The 22897-nt window shown below is 54.6% G+C and overlaps 2 protein-coding genes across 3 annotated transcripts in view; one reads left to right on the top strand and one right to left on the bottom strand.

The window, feature by feature from the left end:
- RPL7A (ribosomal protein L7a) overlaps positions 1-22897 on the top strand; it is a 307067-nt gene that overhangs the window by 188492 nt on the left and 95678 nt on the right. The gene's annotated exons all lie outside the window — the stretch shown is intronic.
- LOC132368016 (beta-lactoglobulin-like) lies at positions 353-5051 on the bottom strand. Of its 2 annotated transcripts, XM_059926623.1 has the most exons (7): positions 4932-5051; positions 4092-4231; positions 3175-3248; positions 2053-2163; positions 1220-1324; positions 978-994; positions 353-523 (listed from the first exon to the last, which is right to left on the bottom strand). In XM_059926623.1, the coding sequence occupies exons 1-6, from the start codon at positions 5025-5027 to the stop codon at positions 978-980; spliced, it is 543 nt and encodes a 180-aa protein (XP_059782606.1). In that variant the 5' UTR covers positions 5028-5051; the 3' UTR covers positions 353-523. The 2 variants fall into 2 exon arrangements, with proteins under 2 accessions (XP_059782606.1, XP_059782605.1); XM_059926622.1 differs by lacking the exon at positions 978-994.

Genomic DNA, 22897 nt, shown 5'->3' with positions numbered 1-22897 from the left:
TCATGGGGCTGCATTTGTAAAAGAGGGCAGAACTTGATCTGCAAGCAACTAAATTAAGTTTTTATATCAATATTTATTAGACTAAGTGACAGCAATTTTCCATTTCCTGTCCTTTGTGGAGTTTGGGTGTTGGCTGAAGATGCGAAGTTAACTGGCAGATGCCTCTGCCGCATCCCTACCTAGTTTCCAAAAGTTTAAAAGAGCCGTGATGATGTGTGCAGGGCCCCCAAGTGTCATGAGGCCTGTGATGCAGACACCTTAGATCCTGGCCCTGTGTCACCGCCTGAGCCGCCCGGGTCCCCAGCCCACGCGCATTGGCCAGGAAAGACTCAGACAGGAGTGCGCACTGGTTTATGCCTTTATTGCTGAAGGAGGAACGCCCCCGAGCAGGAGACCCCAGGCGGGGCCCGGAGGGGCCTGGGTCCCAAGAGGGGTGACCTTGGTCCTGGTCCCTCCTGACCCTGCTGATGGGGGAGGCGGGGGTGACATCATCTGTCCAGAGAGGGGCCAAGGATCCCAGGCCCTGAAATGGACATGGGGCTCTCCTGTGATTCCTGGGGAACCTGCTGGACCCTCGCCAGCCCCCACCCCCGGCTGGGCCTGGGGGTGCAGGACGGCCCCTCCTCAGGAGAGGGACCCCCGCCTCCCCGCTCAGGTGGAGTGTCTGTCACCGGTGCCCGCTTCCGGGGCCTCCACCTTGGCCCTCAGCCCAACCCAGAGGGAGCAGGGGGAGGTCAGCATGCGAGTGAGGCCAGGACACAGGAAACGACATCCCCAAAGGCCACCCCTCGAGAGTGGGCACGCGGCCAGCGGCTCTGCAGTCGTCAGGAGAGACCCCAGCTTCCAGCCATTCCCGCAGGGGGACCCCAGGGCCTGATGGGGGAGCCCGGGCGCCACCAAGACCCCCACCCTGTGCATGTGCCCAGGATGTGGGGCAGGGGGGTTACGTTACCCCCAGGGCGCCGGCAGGAGCTCACCTAGACGCGGCACTGCGCTGTGGGGGAGGGAGAGCCGTGCGGGAGGGTCAGGACGGGACTGGACACCCCGGGGACAGAGGGGCCTGGCAGGGGGTGGGGAGGGGGCCCCCCTCGGGGGCGCTGCGCCTCCACCCCTTTCCTCCCGGCAGCCCTGGGGAGAATGGGGCTCACCACAGGAGGAAGTCCTCCCCAGGGCTGGTGGCTTTCTGCCCAGGGAGCGGGGGCGGGGCCTGGGAGCTCACCTTCCAGCTGGGTCGGCTTGAAGGAGAGCCGGATGTGCATGGGCAGGGGCTTGATGGCTCTGTTGAATTTCTCCATGACCTCGTCGTCCGCTTGCAGGGTCCTGGCTGTGGGGGAGGGGTCAGTCCCTGGGGGCACCCCCGCCTCTCCCCCAGAGCTCGGGGACGCCGAGGGCCCTGCCCCGCACCCCCAGGGTGGTCTGCAGGGCTCAGCGCCCCTGCCCTCCAGGACCCCTGCCCTCCCCGCTCGGCGCATTCCCCTCCTCCTCCTCCCAGAGCACTGCAGTGGGGGTCTGCACGGTCGTAAGAGGAAAGGCAGCCCCCTCCGGATGTCTGGGTCTCCGCCTCCCCTCCCCGCCCCACCCCGGGGCTGGCTGACTTATGACCAGGAGCCTGCACTGCCTGATGCCCGCGGCCACTTCCCTGGGAACACCCAATGGCACATCTTCTGTGACAATAAAGATGTCACCTGACATTTGTTTTCAGGACGTTATCGTTGAAAGATGTCTTTGTAACTGAATTCTTATTTGGTGAAGGTATTGAAACTCCCCGGTGGCAACAAAGGCTGTTGGATTCATAGTGACCCGCCGGCGCCATCGAGATGGTCACACCAGTCACGGTGCTGCAGTGCACCTGCCCCTCAGCCCGCGTGTGTGTCCCTCGTCCCCAGCCACCCACAGGCGCACAGGAGACCAGGTCCCAGGATGCGACGCTCTCCCGATGACCCCTCACCCCTCCCCCTCCTCCTCCTCCGGTGTCGAGCTCCCCCATTCCCACCCTCTTGGCAGCGAGGACCGCGCCGCGGGTCTCCCTGGGAAGCGGGGGCGGGCGCGTACCCAGGCACTGGCAGGCCAGGCTGTGCTCGGGGTCGGCGGCGTTTTCCATGCAGAAGAGCAGGTAGTTTTCGTAGTCCGTGTCCAACACGAAGATCTTATTCTCACCCAGGGCTGGAAGGGAGACCGAGACGGGGCAGAAGTGGGCTCCAGCGGGGGCGCGCGCGGGTCAGCTCCTCCATGGCCGCCACCTGGCGAAGACTGGGCGGGGAGCGCCTCCTGCAGCCCCGCACTCCAACGTGGTGCAGCCCCTTCCCCGAAGCCGTCCTCAGGCCCATCGACTATGGATGCGCCAGAGACATTCCACCGCCTCCTGGACTCAGGAACACTCACCACTCAATCCAGGATGCCCCCCGGGACCCAGAGTGGTCAAGAGATGGGGCTGTCACGCCGACCGCAGGTGAGACTGGGCACCGCCGAGCGCGGGAGGAGGGGAGCATCCCAAGCACGGTTACATTGGAGGGCAGCCCAGAGCCATGGGAACCGGGGCAGCGGGAGTGAGCGTTGCCCTGACAGAGGCCAGCGGGCGGCGGCGGCGGCGGCACCGCCGGGCCAGGCAGCTTCAGGGGCAACGCCAGCATCCTGACCCAGTGCGGGCAGGCGGCGCTGGAGCCCCTGGGGCAGGCGCCCTGGCACTGGTCAGTTCTTGTCTGGCACAGACCCTGCTGGAAGCCCCCCTAACCCCCCATGGCGCTTTCTCATCCTGGATTTAGTGAGGAATGGGTGAAGCAGTGGGCGAGGGAAGGAACCCGTCTCGTGGAGATGGAGGAACCCATGTGGTGGGCCGGGGGCCGTGGGGCACCCTGGCCGCTGACAGTGGCTCTCGGCTCCGCCTGGACGGGCACAAGTGCTTCCTGAGCTCAGCCTGAGGGGCCAGAGCTCCCGCCCCGGCAGAGAGAGCTTGGAGAGTCACCTTGGGGAGTGAGACCAGCCTAGCAGGGACCTGCCCGCGGCCACTGGCCCCACAGCACCGGGCAAGGGGCAGGGAGGGCAGTGAAGCTGGTGTAATGACAGCGTCACTCGTCCCCACCAGCCCCTTAGCATCCTCGGGCCCGGTGCCAGCCCCCTGCACCTGCCCAGAGCCCCCCCGGGTGGTGGGGCTCCTACCACAGACCCGGCACTTACAGTTGATCTTGAACACAGCAGGGATCTCGGTTTTTTCTGCGATGATTTTCTCCTTAGCACACCCATCCTTCTCCCTGAAAGGCAGGCGTTTCCTGAGCCACATGCACAGACCATGCACGGTTGATCAGGCCAAACTGTGGGCCAGGGGTGGAGGCTGGCCCCAGGAGGGGCCCGAGCCGGGGGGGCATCGGAGCCCAGCTGGTCACCCAGGCCTTGGCTGCGCTCACAGTAACCTCTAGGGCCACGGGTGACCAGGCTGGACAGACCACAAGAGGGCAGACGGAGTGAGGGAGAAAAGGGCCGGGAGCGGCCGGGCCCCGCGGTCAGGGGCAATGACCTGCACCTGCAGGCAATCGTGGGGTTCGGGTCCCCATCTCTGCACCCCACCCCCGCTCTGAGGGCGGATGGGGCTCGTGGTGGGAGCTGCCACCCTGAGGACCTAGGCCTGCGGCTGCCCAGTAGCCTCTACACGGGGCTCTCCCCGCTCTGCTGTGTTTCTGCGACATCCCGTTCATCTTAGATATTGAAGCGTTCAGACTAGAAAAGATGCAAAACGTCTCCCCGTTGCTCAAGTACGTTCGTAATCCTTAACCTAACACAGAATTAAAATAACTGCCTGAAGGTACATAGCTTTCCTACGTATTTCCACTTCAGTGGATTTTATCTCCCCTTCCAAGTTAACTAAAATGATGTTTTATGTTCATCTATTTTATTATGTTCCAAAGCATCAAATTAATAAAAGTTAAAAAAAAAAAAAGCCCTGGGTGGGGAACCCTGGGTGGGGCTCCGAGGGCCCCATTCCGCATCCCTGGGGCCCTGGTCCTGCCCACAGTGCAGCCGGGTCCCACCAGGAGCCCCGTCCGCCGCCCACCCCCTGCTGGCCTGCAGCCCCAGTGGGGTGTGGGGGGCATGCGCACCGTTTCTGCAGGATGATCTCCAGGTCGCCCTGGGGCGTGGGCCTCAGCTCCTCCACGTTCACTCTCAGGGGGGCGCTCTCGGTGTCCAGCAAGGAGACGTCACTGGCCGCCATGGCCACGGAGTGCCACGTACCTGCCACCTGGGGAGGGGGCTTGATCGGCACTCCGGGGTCGAGAAGGGGACCCCATCCCCATGGTGGGTTCTCTGTCCCACCCCCGACCTGAGCCAGCCCTGAGACATCCCCTCCTCTGCACCCTGAGGAATGTTCTTCCTAAACTCACTCTGAGCCCAAAGAAGGACCCAGAGGAGCCCATCACACAAGTGGGAATGTTTGGATCTTGGGGAGACGTGGCTGGAGGTGGGGAAAGGTTGGGGGGCAGAGAGACCCTATTAGGGGTTTAACTGTGTCCCCTTAACCCCCAGAGCCTCAGAACATAACTCTTTGGAGACAGGGTCTTTAAAGAGATGACAAAGGTAAAATGAGGTCATTAGGGTGGGCCCTGATCCAGTGTGACTGATGACCTTATAAGGAGAGGAAATTAGGACACAGGGATGACCAGGTAAAGACACAGGGAGAAGACAGCCATCTACACGCCCAGGAGAGCGGCCTCAGGAGAAACCAGCCCTGCTGACACCTTGATCTCAGACTTCCAGCCTCCAGAATGCAAGACGATAGCCATGTTGTTTAAGCGGCCCTGTCGGGGGTATTTGTTAGGGCGGCCCTAGCAGAGTAATGCGGACCCCAGACATCACAGCCTCCTCTGTCCTCCCTTGGCCTTCTGAGACCCCAGCTCCCCTGCCCGCCCTGCAGCTCACCACCCACCCAGCCACCCTCGAACCTTTTGGATGTCCAGGTCCTCCATAGTCTGGATGACGTTGACAGCCTGGGTGCCACACATGAGGGCCAGGCCCAGGGCAAGCAGGAGGCACATCATGGCTGCAGCCTTGTGGCACTTCTGGGCTCTGGAGGGAGAGGAAGGCAGAGGCAGTGGGCTCGGGGTCTTATATAGGAGGAGGGCCAGACAGCCAGCCTGTGCTGGGCTCCCCGCCAGGCAGTTCCGCGAATCCCCTGTGACTCATCCTCAGGCCCTCGGGTGGCTTCCTCAGCTGGGACAATAGGAGGCCTTCTTCCCTCCGAGGCCAAGCAGGAAGGTCCCCTGTGTCCCTGGAACTGGACGGCTCCTGCCTGGCCCCAGAGAGGAAGGGTCTGGAGCACGAGTCCAGGCTGGCCGCCAGCATCAGGAACACTTCCTGGGTCGGGCTCTTGGACAAGGACAGGTCAGAGCCAGCACTGAGGACAGCTGTGTCCTGGAGGGTGGGCCCGTGGGTCGCCCGGGGTCCGGAGAGCCCCTTGCCAGGAAGGACCCAGGGACATGCGCCAGGGGGTGGCCGTCTGCCCTGAACAAGGGGGTCACATCACCCGCACCCGTCACCCCTCTCTTGCAGGCTGCCCTTCCTGGGGGGGTCCACCAACTCTCAGGGGCTCCCACCCTGTCCTGCTGAGCAAGGCCTTCTGAAAGGTCCCACTGGGCTCTCCTGCTTCTGGTACTCTCCTGTCTCGGGCATCAGCTCCTCCAAACCCCACGGACGTGGCCTTGGGCGAAGGGGTCTCTGCGGTCGACCCACCCCCTGCAGGCTGGGGTGAGGGTGGCGTGGGGCTCAGGTGGAGCTCCAAGGATGGGCCTGGCCTGTAGTGAGAGCTCTGCAAGTGTCTGCTGCCCAGTTAGGGTGGCAATAAAGACAGCAACGCTGACAGCAACAGTCATCATAACCCCCAGAGCCACCCAGCCGGGAAGGTGACCTGACCTTCGGGGGTCCAGCGGAGCAGCACCGCGTGCTGCATGTCGGTAAGTGTGATGGAAAGGCCCACAGTATCTGAATCTTCAATCTACCGATCTTACATTTTAAATCTCCTAGGGCGCTTCCCTCCATACCACTCAAGGCTGCAGCAAGCCGCCTTCAACACCTTGGGAGGGATGGGGCCCTGGCGCTGGGCACGTACCTGAGTTAGGAGGGGAATCGAGCAGGGCGCAGAGTATCTGTCTCGCTGAGTCCACCTTGACATCAGCACCCCCGGGGGCTGTGCATGCCCTGTGTCCCGTGCCAAGGGGGGTGCAAAGGCCGTCAACTGACCTTCCAGGTGGTTGACCTGCTCATCTGGCAGGGGCGTGGACTTTGGGGTGGGGGAAGGGGGCAAGGTGGGGATATCTCCCGATGGTGGGAGCCTTGGAGGGTCGGCCCCTGTGCCCCCCCGATGTGTAGGGTCTTTCCAGGTGGCCACTGTCGTTGTCAGCCTCTTGGGAGGCTAAGGGGTCTCCTAGACTAGCTCTGGTTTGCTATCTGACCTCTGGTTTCTTTCCTGTAGAGACCACTGGTTACTGTACCAAGAAAGAACCCATGCACTGGAGAGACTGCAGGACCCAGGGCTGCCCCCAGACTCCCCTTTCCCAGGATGGAGGCTGTGAAAGAAGGAGGAGGCTCGGGCAGTCCCAGTCCTCACCCTGATCTGTTTTATCTCCTTTAATTCTTGCGACAATCCTCCAAGCTCAGGGTCCCCAGATTCCTTTTTTACGATGAGCCACAAGCAGTTATGGAGTTGAATGGTGTCGCCCCAGAACACATGTTCACCCAGAACCTCAGGACGGGACCTTATTTGGAAACAGGGTCTTTACAGATGTAAGTAGTTCAGATGAGGCGTGCTGGAAGGGGGGCTGATCTGCTGTCTGGTGTCCTTGTAAGAGAAAACGAGGACACGGAGGGGACACAGGGAGAAGGCATGTGAACACGGAGGCAGAGATTGGAGTGCGGCTTCTACAAGACCAGGCTCCAAGGACTGATGCAACACCAGCAGCTGGAGAAGCGGGGAAGGATCCTTCCTGGAGTCTCTGGAGGGACCTCGGCCCTCTGACGCTCGGACTGTGGACTTCTGGCCTCAGACAGGACAGGGTACACTTCTGAAGTTAGAAGCACCCCCGCTCAGTGGGTGGCCCCCCAGGACACCAGCACGGGTGGCTTGGACCCAGGGGTCAAATGTGAGAGGCCATCCCCTCCAAAACAGCTCCGCTCTCAGAACTGGGTCACGCAGGGCAGAGGGAGGTCAGCCAGGGAGAAACAAGCAGCGTGTTTCCTGGTCAGCTTGGGAAATCGGGATCCCACCAGCCGCGGGGCATCTGTGCTGCAGGTTCTCACGTGTTCCTGTGAACCGAGACCACAAAGCATGCCCTTCAGGGCACAGCTATTCATAACTTCCAGGAATCTTCAGTTTCCATAGAATACCATCCAAAAAATAAAATTGAAAAATAAGAGAGAGAGAGAGAGAGAAAAGGAAAAAGAAGCACCCACTGGCCTTGGGCAGTTGGCATTGTCCATTGTGGGAAGGAGACTGAGATCTAAGGGCTCAGCTTCCCCCAGGTCACGCGCTGCCCCAGAAAGTGGGACCTGGGAGGAGACCTGGGCCCCCACCAGCTCTCAGTCGCTCCCCCTCCCACCAAAACCCCTTGCTCTTTAGAACCATGTCAGGAAGTCGGGCCTGTAACTGCAGAAGCAGGAAATCACTCCTCTCAGAATGAAATCGTGGGGCCGGGCAGGGTCAGTGGGCTTTCACACAGCTGAGGATGCCATGCTGCTCGGAGCCTCAACCTCGGCACCGGGAGGCCAGTCTGAGTTTCGCTGGTCACAACCATGGTGGCCAGCACCAGGTGCCCCCCACGCATGTCCAATAAAATGGACAGCCTACAAGAAATGGACAAATTCCTTGAAATGTACAGTCTCCCAAGAGTGAACCAGGAAGAAATAGAAAATAGAAACAGACCAATTACCAGTAATGAAATTAAATCAGTAATTTAAAAAACTCCCACAAACAGAAGTCCAGGACCAGATGTCTTCACAGGTGAATTCTACCAAACATTTAAAGAAGAGTTAACACCTATCCCTCTCAAACTATTCCAAAAAATTGAAGAGGAGGAAACACTTCTGAACTCATTCCATGAGGCCAGCATCACCCTGATAACAAAATCAGACAAAAACACTACAGAAAAAGAAAATTATAGGTCAATATCACTGATGGACGTAGATGTAAAAATCTTCAACAAAATATTAGCAAGGTGAATTCAACAGTACATTAAAAAGATCACACACCATGACCAAGTGGGATTTATCCCAAGGATGCAAATATATCTGCAAATCAATCAATGTGATATACCACATTAACAAACTGAAGAATAAAAATCATATGATCATCTCAATAGATGCAGAAAAAGCTTTCAACAAAACTCAACATACTTTTATGCTAAAAACTCTCAACAAAGTGTGTATAGAGGGAACAAACCTCAACATAATAAAGGCCACATAGGACAAGCCCACAGCCAACATCATTCTCAATGATGAAAAGCTGAAAGCATTTCCTCTAAGATCAGAAACAAGACAAGGATGTCCACTCTCACCACTTTTATTCAACATAGTATTGGGAGTCCTAGACACAGCCCTTAGACAAGAAAAAGAAATAAAAGAAATCTGAATTGGAAAGGAAGAAGTAAAACTGTCACTGTTTGCAGTTGACATGATACTATATAGAGAAAATCCTTAGGATGACACCAAAAAGCTAATAAATAAATTCAGTAAAGGGGCAGGATACAAAATTAATACACAGAAGTCTGTTGCTTTTCTATACACTAACAATGAACTATCAGAAAGAGGAATTACGGAAACAATCCCATTTACAATTGCATCAGAAAGAATAAAATGCCTAGGAATAAATCTAACCAAGGAGGTAAAAAACCTGTATTCAGAAAACTCTAAGACACTGATGAAAGAAATTGAAGATGACACAGAGAGAAAGGTATACCATGCTCATGGATTGGAAGAATTAATATTGTTAAAATCACCATACAACCCAAGGCAAGTTACAGATTTAATGCAATCACTATCAAAATACTAATGGCATTTTTCACAGAACTAGAACAAATAATTCTAACAATTGTATGGAGACACAAAAGACCTGAATAGCCAAACACAATCTTGAGAAAGAAGAACAGAACTGGAGGTATCATGCCCTATGACTTCAGACTATAGTACAAAGCTACAGTCATCAAAACAGTATGGTACTTGCACAAAAACAGACACAGAGGTAAATGGAACAGAATAGAGAGCCCAGAAATAAACCCAACTAATATGGTCAATTAATCTACAACAAAAGAGGCAAGAATATATAATGGGGAAAAGACAGCCTCTTCAATAAATGGTGTTAGAAAAACTGGACCGCTACATGCAAAAGAATCAAACTGGACTACTTTTTAACACCGTGCACAATAATAAACTCAAAATGGATTAAAAACTTAAATGTAAAACCTGAAGCTAAAACTCCTAGAAGAAAACATAGGCAGTACACTCCTCTTAAGGAAGAGTGAAATTTGAGACAGACTTGAAGGACTGATAAGAATTTAACAAGAGGGAACAGAATGAGCAAAGCTGGAGATGGAAAAATATAATCAATATTTAAGAAACATGAAATAATCCTGCATAAGTTTTGTGTAGATTAGGAGTGAATAAGTTAAAATCTTAGCTAGGTTTACATTTTTGGAAATCCTGAAAAGTCAGATAAACATTTTACTAGACAATTAGGAGCCATTGAAGATTTTTGAGAAGATTATTTTAGTAAAGATATTTAAGACACACTAGATGAAATATTAAAAACGCAATCGGGAATTAAGAGGTCACTGCTACTGTCTCTCTGGGTCTGATTTCAAGCATTAGTGTGCATGAGGATAGTTTGGAGCTAACAAGCCATTACTGGGCCCACCCCTGAGACTGAGATTCAGTTCATAAGTGGTGGGGCTCAAGATCTTTATTCATGACAGGTCCCCAGGTGGTTCTGTGCATGTTAAAGTCTGAGCATCTAAGGGACAGGTGAGAGCCTGGCCTTGAGTGTGGCAGAAGAAATGGCTAAGAGGGCACAGATGAGACAGGTGTGGTACCCTGGCTGCAAAACCTGAGTACTTATAGATGACTCTGTTCTGAGGCTCGCTTAGTGGACGCATCAAAAAAAAAAAAAAAAGACTTTCCTGGGTGACTGTGCTGATTCTCAGAATGGCCTCTTGAAGGCCACCAAAACTTAAGTGGCTTGTTGCATACAGTTTGTGGTTGGATCTAACAAGTTGGGACTAGATTGAGAGACTTAGAGAGTCATCAGTTCTCTTAATCTCCTAACTTCTTAAAAGCGTGGAGGGGCTGCTGAGAGAAATAACAAAAGAGGGGGATGAGATAGCATTGATCTAGGTCAGAGTCATGAGCTCATGCATCTCCCAGCAGGGTCCGTGTTTGTGGAATGAATAGGCACATGAGTGAGTGAATAAAGAGGAGGCACGATGGAGTTTTGATGAAGGTTTGTTTACAGGACTGTAGTTCAAATAGCATCAGGAAAAGTACTATCAACAATGTCCTGTGGGGAAGGGTCAAAAATCCCCAATGTCCTAATGTAACCAAGCAGGACCCTATGGGGCCTTCCCGGAACAGACTCCCCCAACACCCCCATGTCCTCCACTTGCCTCTTGTTTGTAGAAAAACTTTAGCCTCCTAGGCCTTCCCAGAGTTCCAAAGAGTACATTTAATCAGAGAAGTGAGAAACTACAGAAAGAAAGGAAAAAGTCAAACAAGTCAAAATTATAATAGTTCAGCCATTAAACAAAGCCAAGGACCTTTAGTTCCTCCTCAAGGGCTATAGATATTATTCTGAGCCATGTCCTTTGAGCTGTTTTGCAGGTACTGAAACCTCCACCAGGTGGAAGAAGTTAACTGTACACTGCCTAAAAGCACATAGACCCCCAGACCAGTTGGAACCAGAAGGTTGATGATGTTGACTCCTGATTACCTCACCACCAACCAATCAGAAGAATGTCCACCAGCTGATCACACACCCCACAGCCCCCCTCCCTCACCCTGTCTTTAAAAATCTTTCCCTGAAAGACTTTGGGGAGCTCTGGCCTTTTAAGCACTGGCTACCTGGACTCCTTGCTTGGTGCCTGCAATAAACGCCGCCCTTTCCTTCATCACAGACCAGTGTCAGGAGATTGGTTTTACTGCACGTGGACACTCGGACCCAAGTTTGGCTTGGTCACACTAATAACAAAGATTTTTAAAGATTACAAAATACTGTTTCAGGAAGTCTCTCTGACTTTCTACCACAACTGGAAACAGAGGTGAGCCCAAGGCCAAAACCTCTCAGTCTCCCTTGCGGGGCCTTTGCCTCTATCCCTAGAGACACTTCCCCTCGGGATTATGACTCAGCAGTGGCCAACAGCAGGAAGGGTATTTCAGGTGAGACAGTCCCGATGAAAGGTCTATTCAGTGTCTCTTTGGGGAAACACACATTTCTTATACCAGATTCTCCTCCTTCTCCTTGGAAAATTCAGCAAAGGGTAACACAAAGCTCAGAAGACAGGCTTGAGGAAAAAATTGGTGCCACAGAGCAAGAAACGTGGTTGTGAATCAACTTTGTGTGACCAGTATTTACAAATACCCCCAACTTCACAGAAAGTCTTGTGTGCTGCTAAGAAGACATCTGGCTGAACAGTGTGTTAAATTCTGGAAAACAACTATGTTCTAAGCCATTTACCAGAGCAAAGTTGTTTAAAATTAACACAATTATTAAAATTATAATTATTTTAATAATTATGGAGCATTTTTATAGCAGTGGGAATACCTTTAGTTTAATAGCTCCTGAGCCAATCCCTTCTGTGGAAACGACCAGAGGCTAGTACTAAAGAACATAGCACTACTTTAAATTGACATCCATATGGCATTATTTCTAATATGTTTGACTTGAGCTGTATCACTTGGGAGATAAATACATCTCATATGAGTCTGACCAGTTGGTGTTAAAAAAAAAAAAAAAAAAAAAAAGACAGGACAGGACAAGAAAGCTTAACCTATAACATAAGTGGAAAATGTACCCCAGAACATAGGCAGAAAATCAAATCCAGCGCTGGATAACAACCCATCGTGACTAATTGTTTTTTCCTCCGCAATGTAAGGGTCATCTGACATTATAAAACATACTGATGCAATTTACAACCTCAATCGGTTAAAGAAAAACTATTTGGTCACCTCAATGCAGAAAACACATTGGTTAGAGTTTAACAGCAATTCCTGGTTAAAAACAAACCAAAACAAAACCTTTTATCTAAATAGAAATGGAAGGGATTTTCTTCAACCTAATGAAGTGTATAAAACCAAAATTTCCAGGAAAAATCATTCTTAAAAGTGCCGCCATCTTTGTTCCTTTTTACACAAAAATTTTTTTCTCTGTTACTGGTTTTAATTAATTTGTTATTTGTGCCCTGGTGTAGTTTTCTTCATGCTTTTTATGGTTGATATTAGTTGAGCTTCTTTAATCTGTATATTTACAGTTTTCATCTAATTTTGAGAATTTTGGGCCACTATTTCTCCAAATAATTTTTCTGTCCTCCTCGTCCTTCAAGGTTCCAGTTACACACATATATATATATTTGTCCCCAGCTCACTGTTGCTCTATTTTTCTTGTCTTTCTTCCCTCTCTGTGTTTCACTTTGAATAGATTTACTCCTGTGTCTTTAAGCTCACTAATGTTTTTGCTGTGTTGTCTAATCTGCTGTCAGTCCCACCCAGTGTTGTTGTTTTTTCTTTTTCATCTCGGATTGTAGTTTCCATCTCTAGAATCTGGCTTAGGCTCTTTTGCTCATCTTCCATGTGTCCCACTTCATTCTTTGTATGTATGGAATATAGTTGTGATAAAGGTTTTGATGTTGCTGCCTGGATATATTTTTTAATATTTTATTTATTTATTTATTTATTTATTTATTTATTTAGGCTGTGCCGGGTCTTAGATGTGGCACTCGACGAGATCGTCACTGCGGCATGAAGGCTTCTTAGTTGTGTCATGCATGCAGGATCTAGTTCCTCAAACAGGGATTGAACCTGGGCCCCCTGCATTGGGAGTGCAGAGTCTTATCCACTGGACCACCAGGGAAGTCTCTGCCTGGATATTCTAACTCTACGTTAGTCTGGTCTGGTTTAAATTGGTTGGTCTTTGCCCTCCTTATGGCTTGTATTTTCTTGATTCTTTGCAGGCCTGGTAATTCTGACTGGATGCCAGACATTGTTGGGTTCTGGATAACACCCTATCCCTATGAATATTTCTGACTTTCTTCTAAGACACTGTTGTGTCAGTTGGAAATGACTCGGAGGAGACCGAGGCCCTGGTGGGTGGTGGCGATGGCGGGGAAGGTCAGGTGGCGGGACTGCGGTGGCGGGTGAGCCATGCTGGCACCTGGCGGTCGCTGCGCACCTGCTGCGTGTGGACACTGCTCTGGGTGCAGGAGGATTGTTTTCTCCTTCCATCCTCACCCCCCCTCCCCGGGGTCGCTCCTTCTGCACGCTCCATTTTACAGGTAGGGAACAGAGGCGGAGAGGAGACAGCGGGGCGCCAGCCAGGCTGGCCTGCAGCCTGTGCCCTTGCCCAGCGCACAGCCGGGATGACCGCTGCCCTCGGCGGTCACAGGAACGCGCTCACGTCCTTCCCGCCACCCTGTGGCCGGGTCCTGCCCTGCCCTCCTGTCCGCCATTTTCGTCTGCGGAGCCAGACCTGGGAGCTCTCCCATCGGAGGGGTTCGGTGTCAGGTTAGAGCTGGAGCGTGGAGCCGAATGGCCAGGGGCCCGGCTCGGCTTTGCCACTGAGCTGGTGCAGGGACTGGGGCTTCCGCGGCTGGGCAGCTGTGTCAGCACCGTGCAGGGCCTCAGGAAGCCGGAATGCCTGAACGCTGTTGCTCCCATTTCTCTCTTGGCAGGGGGAGGTCAGCCCTGCCGCAGCTCCCGTCGGGGGGAGACCCTGAGCTCTAACGGGGTGGGGGGAGGGGGGCTTTGCTCTTTGATGCTGGTCCCTGTGGATCCGCCCACACACAGAGCAGCCCCACCCTGGAGCTCTGACACACCCCTACCTCCACGGAGGGCGGGAGGTGCCAAGACATTTCTTTTTCAAGAAATTTAAATGAAAACGTATGATTTTCAGGGTGAGCTGTCCTACCAGCAAACAGGGTTTCCGCAGCCCTACGATGATAGAGGTGGGATGAATAGTAAAGGGAAATTGTGTCCAATAGCCCCTGACACAGACGAGGCGTCCCGCTGGGGCCCCCGCTGGGCTCAGGGCTGGGTCTGGAGGAGACACCACCTTTCCCATCCCTGCTGTCACCGCCTGAGCCGCCCGGGTCCCCAGCCCACGCGCATCGGCCAGGAAAGACAGACAGGAGTGCGCACTGATTTATGCCTTTATTGCTGAAGGAGGAACGCCCCCGACCAGGAGACCCCAGGTGGGGCCCGGAGGGGCCTGGGTCCCAAGAGGGGTGACCTTGGTCCTGGTCCCTCCTGACCCTGATGATAGGGGAGGCGGGGGCGACATCATCTGTCCCCAGAGGGGCCAAGGCTCCCGCCAAGGCTCCCGGGCCCTGAAATGGACATGGGGCTCTCCTGTGATTCCTGGGGAACCTGCTGGACCCTCACCAGCCACCTCCCCTGGCTGGGCCTGGGGGTGCAGGACGGCCCCTCCTCAGGAGAGGGACCCCCGCCTCCCCGCTCAGGTGGAGTGTCTGTCACCGGTGCCCGCTTCCGGGGCCTCCACCTTGGCCCTCAGCCCAACCCAGAGGGAGCAGGGGGAGGTCAGCATGCGAGTGAGGCCAGGACACAGGAAACGACATCCCCAAAGGCCACCCCTCGAGAGTGGGCACGCGGCCAGCGGCTCTGCAGTCGTCAGGAGAGACCCCAGCTTCCAGCCATTCCCGCAGGGGGACCCCAGGGCCTGATCGGGGAGCCCGGGCGCCACCAAGACCCCCACCCTGTGCATGTGCCCAGGATGTGGGGCAGGGGGGTTACGTTACCCCCAGGACGCCGGCAGGAGCTCACCTAGACGCGGCACTGCGCTGTGGGGGAGGGAGAGCCGTGCGGGAGGGTCAGGACGGGACTGGACGCCCCGGGGACAGAGGGGCCTGGCAGGGGGTGGGGAGGGGGCCCCCCTCGGGGGCTCTGCGCCCTCACCCCCTTCCTCCCGGGAGCCCTGGGGAGAATGGGGGGGGCCAGTAAGGGGGGAGGATGCTTCCCTGCTTCTCACCCTGGGCAGGGCTGAGTTCACCCTTCCCCTGGCTCAGGTCCAGGATGACCCGCATGTGCTTGGGCAGAGACTCCAGGACTCTGTCGAATTTCTCCACGACCTCGTTGTCCACCGTCAGGGTCCTGGCTGTGGGGGAGGGGTCAGTCCCTGGGGGCACCCCCGCTCCCCCCGCGAGAGCTTGGGGACCCTGAGGCCCCCCCCCAGGAGCTAGCACAGGAAAGAGACACTGATGCGCTGGGGTCTGTAGAGCTTGGTCTAGCCCTGCTTGCCAGGGTGGTCTGCAGGGCCCCGCCCCCCTGCCCTCCAGGGCCCCTGCCCTCCCCGCTCGGCCCATTCCCCTCCTCCTCCTCCCAGGGCAGCGCTGGGGGTCTGCACGGTCACGAGAGGAAAGGCACACCCCTCCCCCCTGTCCTGGTCCCCCCCAGTCCCCCCCGGCTGGCTGACTTATGACCAGGAGCCTCCACTGCCCGCCACGGCCACCTGGGGAGCAAGGGCAGCATCGCCTGCATATTTACTTTGGTCAGAAAATCTCCCTTTAAAGCTGCTTGCATAGCTGAAAGTGCTCTGAAGTCATTAAAAATCTCCTTCTATAAGATTGTTGATTAATATTAGCCACTTGTACCAGCTGGTAGGTGAGGCCCCTCCACTCAGGGAGAAACCCCCAGCCTCCTGCATCAGCCCCGCTGGCCTGTCCCGGGCCTTGTCCCAAGCATCTCCTGCCCTGCACGTCACCCCACATCTGACCGCCAGTGTCGGGCGCCACGGCTGGGACCTTTGCGAGCATGACCTGTAGGGGCCAGCGAGGCAGCCCCTCTCCCCTTCCTCCCCCCCAGGGGCCAGGAAGGTGCGGGGGGGTCTTGAGTGTCCCTTATTCACAGCTTAACCAAAGGCCACGTCTCTGTCGAGGAGCGGCCCCTCGGGACACGCCCCATGGGATCAGCCACGTACACAGACACTGGCACATCGTGCCGTGCTCATCGGTGGGCACGGGGGCCTCCATGCAGAAGATTATGTAGTTGGTGTAGTCTGTGTCCAGCACGGAAATCTTTCCTTCCCCGTGACCTGGAAAAGGGGCCGAAATGGAGCCTGAAATCTTGTCTGAGTCCCTCCACCACGTCCGTCGGGGCACCCGGGTCATCGCCTGGGAGCGCTCTGTCCCACGGCAGCCACCGGGCTCGGAATATCCCCTCCCCGACACCGAGGGGACGCCTCCCTACTGGGTGCCAGAAGCCCACCACTGGCAGCACAGCAAGTTTTATGGACCCCCAGTGGGGACCCTCCGAGCCGCACCGTCTGGGTGAGACCAGCCCGTTCCACACTCAGGCCGAGACTGGAAACAGCTCTTAAATGTTGATGCTACAGTGAAGCCGCTCTCCATGCCTACTGCCCGCTTGGCCAAACTCTGCTCCCCTATGTCCTGGATGTGGCATTAATTCAGTCACTTATTCATCCACACCCCCAGGCACTAAATCCCAGGTAGCTCCCCTCGATAGGGCAGGCGACCAGGTCTGTGAGCGACCAAAAAGATGCCAGGATTGGAGCCCCACTGGAGTCTGGGGTTATACATGGATAGCAGAGAGTGGAAGAAAGAAGCGACAATATTTCAAGAGGAAGAGGGTAGCGGAGCCTCTGCCCTTCAGAGGCGGGGGACCTGGGGGAGCATGTGGAGACCCCGCGTCCTCGGGGCCCTTGTCCTGGCTGGATTTGGAGCAAGATGATGGCGATGGAGGGAAGGCTCTTTGGGGAGTCCTGCCGATTTCCCAGGTAGACCTGAGGCCCTGCAGGTGAGGAATGGGAACCTCGGGCGTGGGGCTAGGTGGTTCCTTGCCCCCACCCGCTGCTGGGCCCAGACGTGGCAGGGCAGCTTCTGGGGATGGGACTGTCCCCACCCCACCCACTGCCTCTCAGAAAGAGGGCGTGACAAACAACAGATTGTGGATTGGAGACGGGGCTGGTGGGCCCTGGGGGTGGGGCTGGATCTGGGGGCCCAGGAATGTGTCCCAGGGAGGTGGCCAGGGCTGGGGTGAGGGGGGTGAGGCCTGGAATATTCCAGAAGCAGGTTCCAGGTTGGAGAGGCAAATGCACAGTGTGCCTGCCCACAGGTCTGCTTTGTTTGGATATTTTTAAGGATCCGCAGGCCAGTCTGTGAACAGGGAAGTTGCCACGTGTCTGCCCGAGAAACGTGTGCCCGCCCTAACCCACCCCCGGGTGCACAGGACACACACCCGCTTCCTTCCATCTACGCCAAGCAGGGTGCAGAAGGGGCAGGAAAGCATGGGGATCCCAGGCCTCGTCACCCTGAGAGCACCGTCCACAGGGTGGGAGAAGCAGGGCCTGGCGCACAGGACGAGGCCACACACTCAAGCCCGACTCCTGCTGCCCGGATGGCGGGATGGCGAGCGTCTCAGAGCATCGAGCGGGGCCCCGCACGTGCTGGGGTTACCCCAGGGGAGCATGGGGCCCGGGCTGGGGGCACTCACAGTCGACCTTGAATACAGCAGGGTCCTTGGTCTTCTGAGCCAGGATGGTCTTCTCTACACACTTCTGGTTTTCCCTGAAAAGCCAGATGGTGCTGGGGCTCATTCGCAAACCCTGCGGAGGGATGGGAGCTGGGATCCGGGAGGTGTCCTCAGGGCAGGGGGACACCTGGGCCGCCCAAAGCACTGCCACCAGGTGTTGGCCTGAGTGGGAGCGGCCCTCCTTGGACCCAAGCAGGTGACTCAGGAAGTTGACAACGGGGCAGACAGAGTCAGCCAGGAACCCCACAGGCGAGCTGGCTGGTGGCCGAAGGCATGTGGCAGCTCAAAACGGACCCTGTCTGCGTGGGGCTTTGGACACAGTGTTTCCAAGAATACTGGTCTCATCATGGCCCAGAATTCCTCGATGCCCCTGCTCCCCCACACTGGGGGCAGGTGGGGCTCATGGTGGAAACTGCCCGGGCCCTGAGGACCCAAGCCTGCAGCTGCCCAATCGTCTCCACACAGGCCTCTCCCCACACTGACCCCGGGGCCACTCCGTGTAGCCGCCTCTTGCCCCACACCCCTGGGCGGGGCTCCAAGGGGACCAAGAACCTCCAAACCCTGTTGCCCCGTCCCTGGGGCCCCGGCCCCGCCCACAGTGCAGCCGGGGGCCCAGCTGGAGCCCTGCCCACCGCCCATCAGTCCTGGAGCTGCACCCGCTGGCCTGCAGCCCCGGGGAAGGGGTGGTGCCATGTCATGGGGGGCGGGGCACACCCACCGTTTCTGCAGGATGATCTCCAGGTCGCCCTGGGGGGTGGGCCTCAGTTCCTTCACGTTCACTCTCAGGGGGCCACTCTCGGCGTCCAGGAGGGAGATGTCGCTGGCCGCCATGGCCACGGAGTGCCACGTCCCCGCCACCTGGGGAGGGGTCTTGAGCTGCACTCCGGGAAGGGGACCCTAGCCCCACAGTGGGCTCTCAGTCCCGCCTCAACTGGGCCACGCCGAGTCTCCTGTGTGCCCAGGTTTCTCAGGAAGCATGATGCGCTAGGGTTCCAGGTGCACTTGGGGATCACCAGCTCTGTGGTGACACCTGACTGGGGAGCTCTTGCATATTTGGAACAACCCCCGTCTCTACCCAACCCCCAGCGCAGTCCTAAGTCAGCCCCCATCCAGGTGTGGCAGCTTTGAGGACGACTCCACCCCGGGAGGGAGAGGGAAACAGGAGCGTCTGGGAACCAGGTGGCTGGAGAGAGACAAGTCCCTCCAACATCTGGGGGATGAAGTGGTCCCCCAATGCTATGGCCTCATTTTGACCAGTGTTAGACTTCTGTGGTCCAGGTTTTCCTGCGCCCTCTCAGCCCCTGACCCCAGCCCCATACCTCTCTTATGTCCAGACCCTCCACCTTGTGGGGGATGTGGACAGCCTGGGCGCCACACACGAGGGCCAAGCCCAGGGCGAGCAGGAGACTCTTCATGGCTGCAGCCGTGGTTGCACTTCTGAGCTCTGGAGAGAAGGGAACTCCGAGGCAGTGGGCTTGGGGCCTTATATAGGAGGAGGCCATGCGGTTCCCCGAATGCCCTGTGACTCATCCTTGGGGCCACGGAGACATTATCTTCCAGGACAGCATGAGGCCCCCTTTCTGTGACAGTGTCACTGACTTCCATCCAAGGCCAAGCAGGAAGGTGCCCTGTGTCCCTGGGCCTGGACGGTTCCTGCTTGGCCCCAGGCGGGAAGGGTCTAGGGTGCGGGTCCAGGCTGGCCGCCAGCATCAGGAACACTGCCGGGTCAGGCTCTTGGACAAGGACAGGTCAGAGCCAGCACTGAGGACAGCTGTGTCCTGGAGGGCGGGCCTGTGGGTCAGCGGGGTCTGGAGAGCCCCATGCCAGCCATGACCCAGGGACATGCGCCAGGGGGTGGCCCTCTGCCCCACGCCAGGGGCGCATATCACCACACCCCTGACGGGTCCCCTGCACAAGCTGTCCCCGTGTGTGTGCACCCAGTTCACACAGCCATCTGAGTGTGCACACCCTGGGCTGCCGTGTGCTCCATGAGGGGGCGGCACAAGGACCCCCACGACCATCTTGCTCCCGTGTCATCATCTGTGGGAAAGGCCGGGGTGCCCAGATGGCTCTGGTACAACCCCCCACGGCCCTTGCTCCCCTTTCTAGTGCCACCCCCTCAGGCCAGCTCTATGTGTCCCAAGCGTGGGCAGCTGCCTCCTTCACCCCCCGAGCCTGTCCAGGATCCAGCCCTGCTTCCATCTATTCTGCTTGATTGGGACCTCTAGGAGTCTGGAGCCCCATCTTTGGGCAAGGCCTGCTTCAGGATTGCTGGAGCAGGGTGTACACTGCCCCCCAAGTGAGAGTCAACCCCAAGAGGCAAGAAGCAGAGACTGAGGCAAGTGAGGCTGCCGGAGGGCTTATGTGAGCGGGGAGGGGCAGCCCAGGGAGATTCCTATTGGTGGGTTAAAACAACGCACAGTCTGGATGGATGAAGGGATGGATGGGTGGGTGGCTAGGTGGATGGATGGATGGATGGGTGGATGGGTGGATGGATGGATGGATGGATGGGTGGATGGATGGATGGATGGGTGGATGGATGGATGGATGGATGGGTGGATGGGTGGTGGATGGTGGATGGAGGGTGGATGGATGGATGGGTGGATGGATGGATGGATGGATGGATGGCTGGGTGGATGGATGGATGGATGGATGGGTGGATGGATGTGTGGATGGATGGATGGATGAGTGGATGGATGGATGGGTGGATGGATGGATGGAGGGATGGATGGGTGGATGGATGGATGGATGGATGGATGGGTAGGTGGATGGATGGATGGATGGATGTGTAGGTGGATGGATGGATGGATGTGTAGGTGGATGGATGGATGGATGGGTGGTGAATGGAGGGACGGGGTGTGTGGATGGGTGGATGGGTGGATGAATGGAGGGATGGATGGATGGGTGGATGGATGGATGGATGGGTAGGTGGATGGATGGATGGATGGATGGGTGGTAGATGGATGGATTGGTAGATGGATGGATGCATGGTTGTGTGGGGGGGTACATGGATGAATGGCTTCCTTAACTCATATTGGATGGGCCATTTAGCTTCTCATTCTCATGATCCCTCTGATTTTCCAAGGTGCTTTCATGTCCATTGTCACTTTTGCCTCTCACAGAGGTGGCAGGAATGAGATACAAAGTACCAAGTACATGACCTAAATACACCCATTGTTAGTGGCCAAGGTTGGCCTTGAGCCAAGTCAGCCAGAAGCTGGCTCTGGAACAGAACGTCACTTCCTCCTTCCAGGGCCCTCCTAGTCCTGGTGTGGGGCCATCCACCTGAGCCCAGGGTGAGCCCTGTGCCTGCCAGATTCCGCAGACCCCTCAGGCAGTTCCTCACAATGGGTCCTTGTGTCTCACTGGCTCAGTTTTTGGCTCCATCTGGGACTTGCCAACAACCCCAAGTGAAGGCAGAGAGGCAGCTAAGTCTCATAATCAACCGAGTAAGGCAGGAAAGAGGTGAGCTCTAGTTCTCCGGGCTGCAGGTGGTAATTACGGCTTTGAGGTGGTGCTGATATATATTTACACACAGAGTCAAAGTGGGACTCGGAGTCTTGAACACACGTCCATGTTGTCCCCCCAGCTTCCCTCTCCCACCAGATGGACTCAACACACAGAGGACGAGCCAGGCAAAGGGACACTTTCTGATGCTGCAACTCATGTTTTAGGGTGATCAAAATCAGAAGCTCCCCTCTTTATGAGCTAGACTATTCTATGGTTCCTTTTTACTGCAAGAAGATGAAGAGTTGCAGTGCAACTCTTGAGTTAAAGAGAAAATTGAAGAATATTAGGAAATCAAAAGGAAAACACAGCATATCAGAATCTAGGGGAACCAGGCAAAGCAGGAGAACCTACTGTCCTAAAAATAATTTTAATAAACAAAAAGAACGAAAAGGAATTAATTAGCCATACCACTGAAAAATTAGGGGGAAAACACAAAATAAGCATGAGAGAATAAGGAAGAAGTTGCAAATATAAAAGCAGAAATTACTGAACTAGAAAATAGAAGAATGATATACTTGATTAAGTGGTAATTCTTCAAAGCTATCAATAAAATAGATATACCATTAGGTAACCTAATTAAAAAGGAAAAATACACAAAATAACAAATGCTATTGTGAAAATAACCACAAAAGGAGAAGAAACTAAAAAATCATTAGAAAGAAAAAGGTTTACTTAACCCCATGGGAAAAAATGAAAATTTCCATGAAATAGGTAATTTTCCAGGAAAATATAAATTACTCAACCTGACAGTGAAAGAGTTATGTTAATGGACTAATTTCTTAGAAAAACTAGAAAAAATAAATTATTAAAGAGTTATTTTCTCCCCCAAAAAACACCACTTCCAGACAGTTTTACAGTGAAAATCTAGCACAACCTTAAGGAACTGTTGGTTTGAAAGCTAGAAAATTGAGGAAACGTCTCATCATTTTTATGAAGTTAGGACTTTATTTTCAAACCCTGACAAGAAAGTTATAGACCAATCTCATTTTTTAGTATCAATGTAAAAATACTAACTAAAATGTTATCAAACAGAACCCAACAACACTTTTAAAGGGTGATACACAGAGATTCATTCTAGGATTGTAAGAAGTTTTCATATTTATAAATCTATTGATAAAAGTAATCATAGTAATAGATTGTGAGAAAAATTATAAGATGGTTTCTATTGAGACTATCAAGACTCATCAATTTCAAAATTATTTTTAATAATAAATTTAATAATTATTACAAAAACTCAATATGAAAAAAATTTACACGCCTGAGGACTCAACAAAAGACATAAACAAAGGAAAGATATAATTGTGGATAGAGCATCCCATAAAGATGTCAATTCTCCCTAAGTCAAGCTATAAATGCAATTCCATTAAAATATCAACCATATTTTTTACCAGACCATTTGATTCTAAAATTGAAGATATAAATAAGAATAACGAGTAGGGACTTCCCTGGTGGCGCAGTGGTTAAGAATCCACCTGCCAAGGCAGGGGACACGGGTTTGAGCCCTGGTCCGGGAAGATCCCACATACCGCAGAGCAACAAAGCCCGTGCGCCACAACTACTGAGCCTGAGCTCTAGAGCCCGCGAGCCACAACAACTGAGCCCACGTGCCACAACTACTGAAGCCCACGTGCCTAGAGCCTGCACA

This window comes from Balaenoptera ricei, chromosome 6 (assembly GCF_028023285.1).
Source record: "Balaenoptera ricei isolate mBalRic1 chromosome 6, mBalRic1.hap2, whole genome shotgun sequence".
Classification (NCBI taxonomy): Eukaryota; Metazoa; Chordata; class Mammalia; order Artiodactyla; family Balaenopteridae; genus Balaenoptera; species Balaenoptera ricei.
The sequence above is the reverse complement of the archived record's forward strand: the minus strand, read 5'-3'. Positions and strand labels throughout refer to the sequence as shown.

Bases quoted from the DNA above. Each gene is read 5' to 3' on its own strand.
- LOC132368016 (XM_059926622.1), bottom strand. From the start codon at position 5,027: ATGATGTGCCTCCTGCTTGCCCTGGGCCTGGCCCTCATGTGTGGCACC. The intron at 4,232-4,931 runs GTTCGAGGGTGG...CCCCCTCCCCAG, and splicing joins AGGACCTGGACATCCAAAAG to GTGGCAGGTACGTGGCACTC. The intron at 3,249-4,091 runs GTGCGCATGCCC...CCTGCCTTTCAG, and splicing joins GAGATCATCCTGCAGAAACG to GGAGAAGGATGGGTGTGCTA.